Source organism: Haliotis cracherodii, unplaced genomic scaffold (genome assembly GCF_022045235.1).
Source record: "Haliotis cracherodii isolate W230 unplaced genomic scaffold, xgHalCrac1.p SCAF_5, whole genome shotgun sequence".
Lineage (NCBI taxonomy): Eukaryota > Metazoa > Mollusca > Gastropoda > Lepetellida > Haliotidae > Haliotis > Haliotis cracherodii.
The window spans coordinates 12,849,663-12,858,367 of NW_027266308.1; the positions used below are offsets into that span (position 1 = coordinate 12,849,663).

Genomic DNA, 8,705 nt, shown 5'->3' on the forward strand with positions numbered 1-8,705 from the left:
GATGTTGCCTGGCAACTCAGATAGCTAGGTTTTAGAGTTATAATGCCTAATACATACCGAATGTCTTTGCCATAGCAGATGGCTTGGTTGAAGGGAAGCGTCCAGGGTGTTGTTGTCCAAACTATGGCCGATACTTTACATTCTGATCCTGACAAAACAAACATCAAACAAAAAAGTAAACACAAACATTGTGGAACGTGAATACATGCGACTAAAAAACACATCACTTCATCTGTGCAAGTTTATACAAGTTTGAAAGTAAATGCTCACCGACACATTGAGTTATCTCCCCTGGGACACTGACCAATGGAAACTTGACGTACACAGATCTGCTGACATGCTGGTCATTGTATTCAAGTTCTGCCTCTGCCAGAGCGGTTCTGTAACGACAAATCCACAGGCACTGTTTTCTCATCTATCCACTGAACATTTTTTACAACTGTGTCATAGGCATGAATTAATGTCAGTGGTGAGAAATATATTAAAAAATTCAAATACCCTAAGGAAATGTTAATCTGAGAATACAAATACAATGCTCATTTTGCAACTACTGATAATCTGGAAGAAGAATATTTCATCATATTCATTATGACTAAAGTTTCAATCTATGAAAATAATACATTTTCCGCAAGAGGCAACAGTCATATTATCTTGACCCAACTCATTTTAATGGAAGGTATTGTCACGATATGGCCGAAATATTGCCACTGTGATTTTAATATTACCTCACTCATTCCTTCACTAATGGAAACTAATGCTTGGTACAATGTACCTGGACGATGGAGACCAATAGACTGGCATATAGTCTTCATAAATCAGACCCTGAAAGCAAGTAAAAACACATGTTAACTGAAATGTCTGATCTTTGCATGTTACTAGAGAGATGGTTACCATTGCAACAAAAAGCAGTATTTCTCCCCCCCCCCCCCCCCACCAACAAAAAATGAAAGGTACTGAGAAATTCATTTTTTTTGCAACATACAGTAAGGCCAAACAAAGTTGTTTTCCAAAATTGTGTCACTTCTTAGCAACCCAGACACCCTATGTTTGTTTTCTTGCGCTCGCTCAAACATTTTCCCCTTGAAGAAAAGGGTAGCATTTTCCCTTTAAAGCAAAAGGGTAGCATTTTCCCCTTAAAGTAAAAGGGTAGCATTTTCTCCTTAAAGTAAAAGGATAGCTTTTTCACTTTAAAGTAAAAGGGTAGCATTGTCCCTTTAAAGTAAAAGGGTAGCATTTTCTCCTTAAAGTAAAGGATAGCATTTTCTCCTTAAAGTAAAAGGATAGCATTTTCCCTTTAAAGTAAAAGGGTAGCATTTTCTCCTTAAAGTTAAAAGGTAGCATTTTCCCTTTAAAGTGAAAGGGTAGCATTTTCTCCTTAAAGTAAAAAGGTAGCATTTTCCCTTTAAAGTAAAAGGGTTGCATTTTCTCCTTGAAGCAAAGGGGTAGCATTTTCTCCTTAAAGTTAAAAGGTAGCATTTTCCCTTTAAAGTAAAAGGGTAGCATTTTCTCCTTAAAGTAAAAAGGTAGCATTTTCCCTTTAAAGTAAAAGGGTAGCATTTTCTCCTTGAAGCAAAAGGGTAGCATTTTCCCCTTCAAGTAAAAGGGTAGCATTTTCTCCTTAAAGTAAAAGGGTAGCATTTTCCCTTTAAAGGAAAAGGGTAGCATTTTCTCCTTAAAGTAAAAGGGTAGCATTTTCCCCTTAAAGCAAAAGGGTAGCATTTTCTCCTTAAAGTAAAAGGGTAGCATTTTCTCCTTAAAGTAAAAGGGTAGCATTTTCCCTTTAAAGTAAAAGGGAAGCATTTTCTCCTTAAAGTAAAAAGGTAGCATTTTCCCTTTAAAGTAAAAGGGTAGCATTTTCTCCTTGAAGCAAAAGGGTAGTGTTTTCTCCTTAAAGTAAAAGGGTAGCATTTTCTCCTTAAAGTAAAAGGGTAGCATTTTCCCCTTGAAGCAAAAGGGTAGCATTTTCTCCTTAAAGTAAAAGGGTAGCATTTCCCCCTTAAAGTAAAAGGGTAACATTTTCCCCTTAAAGTAAAAGATAGCATTTTCCCCTGGAAACAAAAGGGTAGCATTTTCTCCTTAAAGTAAAAGGGTAGCATTTTCCCTTAAAAAGAATTAACCCCAAAAGGTGGGTACATCAAATGAGATAATAACTTAAGTCGTTGATTTTCTATAGTTCAGTTTTCAGTTTTAATATTTGTGTAACCTAACGAAGAAAGTAAGAAAAGTGGTCACCTGATCAAATGCAAATTATTAATAAAAATTAAGGTTCTTTACACCAAACATAAGCTCAACATAAGTATTAAGAAGTAGATACAAGACTTAAGAACTTACTTTTTCATACATATCAAAGAACGCTTCCCACTGGTTGACTTGATAGTCCCGGTCTAGTGTAGTGTAGCATCTCTCCCAGTCGGCCATCACACCCCAGCGTTTGAAACTCTCTTTCTGCACACTGATGGTTTCACGGGCAAATGTTTCAGCTGAGGTACACAACAAGTGAGTATATCAGTTATGTCTTGGTGTGTCAACTTAAAGTGAGACAAAGGCGCAAGTGATGAAGATTGTATGTAGCCCATGAGTACTGGTATGGTGTAAGCATATTTTTGTTCGACCCAAATTAAGTTCCGACCCAGAAAAAATATCAGGATTAAATACATAAAATTGCAGTGAAAATGTTTCGACCCTGTAGTGAAAAGTTCTGGTCGACAGGAATATAGTTTGGGTGTGTTTATGAGAGATGTTCCTGTATATTGTTAACATGCAACATGAAAAACAGGGAAACTAAGACATACAATCCCCAATCTCATTAAAATCAGATCTTAGTTCTTGCTACTGCTAAACAAAGATCTGAGGACATCCCATTGCGGGTCATGTAAGAACGACCTTTCATCTGACCAACCAGAGCATCACTTATCAGATCTTGAAAGTGACAGTTGGAATGTGATTTTTGATCGTGCAACCTCGGGAAAATCACACACCGGGTATTCCGAATGACAGTTACAGGCTTTGTGACTGTATACCATCTATTAGCCATCGAGGACATTCTTTTGTCCAGTTTTTAATTTTTTAATCCAGTATATTTCAAAATATGTTTCGAAGCGTAGTCACCAGTTTGAAACCCGAACCGTAAAAGTCGATTAAGCTGCCTTCTGATTGGCTATTATCGACTTCTTGTTAGTCATTCAATTGGTCGGTCGAAGTTCGCGAAAGGTCGGTCTGACGTGGCCCATAATGGGATGTCCTCAGATCTTTATTTAGCGGTACCGAGAACTAAGATCTGATTTTAATGAGATTGTACAATCCCAATACAAATAAACATAATCTAAAATGTTATGGAGCATTTATTCTGACTGGAACAAATGTATAAGAAGTATTTGTTCCATGCTTAAAAAACAAAACAAAACCAAAAACAAAATAACCAAGCCCCATTTTTTAACATAGCCCCATCACAAAATCCCCCTTTAAGACACTTGACAATTTCACAAGGTAGAACATATGTGTGTGAAAGTTCCTGTATGACCGGAACCAATGTCAGTGTGACAGGAACCAAGACTTGACGCGAAATGGATCTCCAAAGGAAGTGAGGTGAAATTGGGTTAAACGTCGCATCCAAGATTATTGCACTTATACAGCGACATGCATGCACGTGTGTGTGTGGCTGCTTGTACTTGTCCGGACTGATGCCGATTTATAGTGCTAGCTCACTGAGATAGCATGTAACAGTTTAACATGAATAACCCACTCAGACACTCCAAGCCGACCAGTCCTTGTTTTAGCCCCTTAATGCCGAGCGCCAGACAGGGTAACAACAAGTACCATCTTTTAACGTCTTTTGGTATGACTTGGCCGGGGATCGAACTCCGGACCTCCCACTCTCCGGGCGGACGCTCTACCACAAGACCACGGAGGCGGTCAATCTCCAAAGGAACAAATGTTGGTTGTAAATGTTCAGGTGGAACTTTTATACGCATGGAACCAAATCTTGTTTACAATGCTGTCTGACCACTGATCATCACTGGGCCAAATCTGGAAGTCTAAGGAAATAGAGATGATTGTAACCTTACCTTTATTGCGAATTTCAAGGGGAGATAATTCCTTTTGGTGGTTCACAGCTTTAAGTTCAATTGGTAAGCCATGACAATCCCAACCAGGCACATAGTGTACTTTGTAACCTTGCATCAGTTTGAAGCGATTTGTTATGTCTTTCAGTATCTAGAAGGAAGCATTTTGAATATAATAGGGACAAACTCAATACAAAGGAAGGAGTAAAATAAAGACCCTCTCTGGTCCACCAAAAACATGGAAAATGTCAAATTTTGATCTATCAGAAATGTTCAAATGGCTGACAACCAACACTTTTTACTTTCTTACAAATAAATGTTTTGAACTTCAGGCATGATTAACTTCAGTAAAATGGCAAGAATTTGAGTGAGTGAGTGAGTTTGGTTTAACGCCGCTTTTAACAGTATTCCAATTATATCACAGCGTGTCAGCTTAATGTGGGAGGAAAGCCCGAAGTGATGCGGGTCTCGGACGTTTACCACTTCGGTGAAACCCACGAGCACGGGTATGGTGCTGACAAACCTAGAAACATAATCAGGGTGAACCGGGAATCGAACCCACAATCATAGGTTTCTGGCGTGCCAAAGGGACGCAACTCTGCACAGCTAATTGCGGCGCCTTAGACGACTGGGCCACCCGTGCCCCTGGCAAGAATTTGAGACAATGGTTGTTTTTTGTACTTGAAGAGAAACTATGAACCATGAACAAGTGTGTGACCCCAGAAAATCAGTCAACAACTTGCTGATCATGACAAAGTACTCAATATCAATTTTCATGTCAAACTTCACCTTAAATTTAACAATCTGTTACCATGGTTTCACTTTCAGATGTCACATTACACAACTGATGGTGAATAGTTACTAACAACCTTTAACTATAGTCTGGAAGTTAATTTAAGGTACCGACGTTTACTACAATATCTGAAAAACTATTGGACCTACTCCAGTCAAAGTTGGTATGAGATTATTAAACAGTCATACATAACTAGATATTACATTTAAAGACAATCGGTGCATGAATAAAAAATCTGTCTATTTAGCTATCACTATATTTCATCAACAACCAGACCTGTTTGTCACGGGTGGAACGAGCATTCATTGAAACAGCCATCTGCATATTGCTACCCCTGCGTCACAGGGCCATATGACACAGTTGAACTAATCAACTAAACTCGAAAGGTTGCACGGGAATCACGCATGCACGAATACGGTGTTAGCATTAGATTTCATGATGTCTCAACGCAAGCATCTTTCCGCTGATGCGAAAGGTTTCGTTGTTAAAATATTTGAATGCTTTAAGGCTGAAAGTGAAAGTTTTTCAGATATTGTAGTAAACATGGGTACCTAAATTAACTTCCAGACTATAGTTGAGGCTATTGATGGTAATTGGTCCTCATGTATTAAAAGTTGTGTGGAAATCCTTCAGATTGCTATACCTTGTTGACTGCATGCCCAACATGTGGTTTTCCATTTGCGTATGGGGGACCATCATGAAGGACGAAGTTCGCTTCTCTATCTTGTTCTTGCTGCCATTGGTATAACTTGTCAAACGCACATGTCTACAAAAAGAAAATAGACTGCAACGAGGAGTCAATGTGAAGCTGTCAGACAAGTGAGTGAGTGAGTGAGTTGGGTTTAACGCCACTTTTAACAATATTCCAGTTATATCACGGCGTGTCAGCTTAATGTGGGAGGAAAGCCCGAAGTGATGCAGGTCTCAGACATTTACCACTTCGGTGAAACCAACGAGCACGGGCATGGTGCTGACAAACCTAGAAACATAATCAGGGCAAATCGGGAATCGAACCCACAATCATAGGTTTCTGGTGTCTCCAGGGGAGCAACTCTGCACAGCGAATCGCTGTGCCTTAGACGACTGGACCACCCGTGCCCCCGTCAGACGAGTGGATAAAACCTCATGCTAACACTGTTGCAAGAGCTGCAGATTTTACACTTTTACAGTGACATGTAGATATTTATTTGTTTTGTTTGTTTGTTTGTTTGTTGATTAAGGCCGCACTCAGCAATATTCCAGCTATATGACAGCGGTCTGGACCAGACATTCCAGTGATTAATATCATGAGCATCGATCCTTGCAATTAGAATTGATGACATGCATCAACCAAATCAGCGAGTCTGACCACCCGATCCTGTTAGTCGCCTCTTACAACAAGCACAGTCACCTTTTACGGCAAGCATGGGTTGCTGAAGACCTACTCTACCCTGGATCTTCATGGGTCAGATATTTATTTACTCTTAATAAGTATTGGTTTCTTCATAAGAGGATTCAATCAAAGAGTTAATTCACAACAGACTCCTGATTCAGATTACATGATTAAATGTATCAAGGGCTTTGAGATTTTGAATGTTGATCAGTGACAAACTCCGATGAGTGTTTTGATTGGTTTGATTTCAAGCTGATGAGCGAGAGAAATTCTGCGCTGAATTAGTGATAAAAGAGATAGACATGGTGACGTCCCTTTCAAAACCAGGTTATGATGACAGAAGAGACCAGGGCATTTATCACAAGAATTGGAGACATAATACTTTTCACAACTGAGGATGATTACAGAAGTTTTTTGTTTCACAATTTGGACAAACATATACAGTTTGACCTATTTCAGTACTGGCATGAAGCCCCCACTAATGAAAACACCATAGAACAAGTTTAGTGGTGTCATCTTCTTTTGCCTACAGTGTTATTTAAACAGATTATACACCAGTGATCCCCAGGCTAACAGGCTCATCCTGTTAGAATTATACTTACTACCATGAAAAGTGAGTGAGTATGGTTTTACTCCACTTTTAGCAATATTCCAACAATATCATGGCTGGGAACACCATATATGGGCTTCACACATTGTACCCATATGGGAAATCGAACTCAGGTCTTTGGCGTGCAAAGCAAAAACATTATTTTCTCTATGAACCAAAATAGCAGTGGTTGTTCTAATGATAAATGGAGGTAGACAAGTTTGTGTGTTTGTTTGTTTCTTGTTTGAGATTGGTTTGAAATCAGCATTTTGTTTTTGAGCTTGATTATTTATTCAAGATCTAACACATAAACAGGTGCTCAATTTCTTTAAGTAAATAAAATTAACCAACTGAATTCTTTTGACACATCTGCAATAAAAGGGGCACATTATTTTTTCTCTACAAAGCAAGGAATCTGTAAAAAGAATTCAGTAAAACAGTGGCCTGAAATTCTTCACCCATCCCGAAAATCGAATGGGTTGCTCCTTGGGCTTGGACGAATAACTTGGATTGGGTGGGTCCTGATTAGGACCCACGTAACCACAGGACTACCTGAACCTGTGGTTAGTCACGTAACATATTGTCTAAATACAATAACAACCAAAGTCGCTTATGTTTGCATTTCTTTCTGACTATGCACAAAGTTTCTAACTTTTATACGTTTGAGTAAAGAAACAACTTCAGTTGACTTCAGTGTATGCATGATCAGATTGGACATAATGTACCAAACTGAGACCTTCAGTGGGTACCGGGGCAGGGTCGGGTAATTGGGGTTTGAGTACCCGTGTCGTAAATTTGGAACCGTCCCAGCCAAGTTGCTCCATTAATAGTGATGAAGGGGTCGTCGGCACAGGTACTACAGATATGTACCCCAGGTACGTTTCTGTAAACAGTAATGTACCCAAACCACATTCAGTAACCGGTACCCTAAACCGCAGACGAGTCCCCATTCCTCCACCCGAAACCGAAACTGGTTTATGTCGTAGTTCTGGCTGTGCATCGTGGAATATTAGAGTAATGTAAGTACGTCACTATGTACACCCATACAATAGTATGTCAGTTCAGATCCATTTATGAAAAGGAAAAACTGAGAGAAAAATAACAATGCTTATGGCCCTGTTTAATTTTACCGCGGTTTGGCATACAGGATATGTCACATACGTAAGCGTCCAAGGAACCGGTTAAGCGCATTGTGGAATACGGCCTAAGGAGGAATGGACTCATCCTAGGGTACCTTTCTGCATTCTGATTTGGGCTAGGGTACATCTGTATACAGAAACGTACCTGGGTACATATCTGTAGTACCTGTGCAGACAACAACCACTTCGGCCTTAATAGTTAGAAGAATGTCAGGCTTTTTAGGGGGTTTTCTTTATGGTATTTATGCATAATGCACCACAAAAATATTTCACCTTTTGTATCTCCAATTCCCTTTTCGTGGCCACTCCCTCTCTAAGGGATAAAGGGAATGATGTTTTCGGAAGGTTAAGTGTTTCAGAATAGCGTTTGCTTTTGGAGCCCTTCTTCGAGCTCTTGTTACTCTTGTTTCGTGAGAAAAGAAGAAAGTTGTAACATGTCAGCTTTGGTTTTGACATGAAATGTCTACACGAGCTACCGATGCAACTTATCATGTTGTTAACTTCAGCAGTAGGCTCTCTAACAGTAAATATCTGCCGTAGCTGAAAAACAACATATGACTTTTATGGGCGCAGCCATGTTTCAATCCCGCAGAGATTAGACGGTGCAATCCCAGCAGAAAATGTAGACTACACCGCTAAAACTCGTAATTAGAATGTATAAAGCCTCTGACCAAGACAAATCATGTTTCATCAAACATGTGTTCAATTAAGATCGTGATATCGTTTTATTTCTCAGTTTGAATAAATAAGT

General features: G+C 39.3%; 1 protein-coding gene across 1 annotated transcript in view; it reads right to left on the bottom strand.

Moving 5' to 3' along the window:
* Positions 1-8,514, bottom strand: part of LOC139442610 (isoleucine--tRNA ligase, mitochondrial-like) — a 29,088-nt gene extending 20,574 nt beyond the window's left edge. Inside the window, exons 1-7 of the mRNA XM_071223467.1 lie at positions 8,228-8,514; positions 5,498-5,620; positions 4,065-4,212; positions 2,332-2,480; positions 773-822; positions 271-380; positions 58-148 (exon numbers count right to left, since the gene is read on the bottom strand). Coding sequence (XP_071079568.1) covers positions 58-148; positions 271-380; positions 773-822; positions 2,332-2,480; positions 4,065-4,212; positions 5,498-5,620; positions 8,228-8,446 — 890 coding nt within the window. The 5' untranslated portion in view covers positions 8,447-8,514. The remainder of the gene's footprint in view (positions 1-57; positions 149-270; positions 381-772; positions 823-2,331; positions 2,481-4,064; positions 4,213-5,497; positions 5,621-8,227) is intronic.
* Between the last annotated feature and the right edge of the window lie 191 nt (positions 8,515-8,705).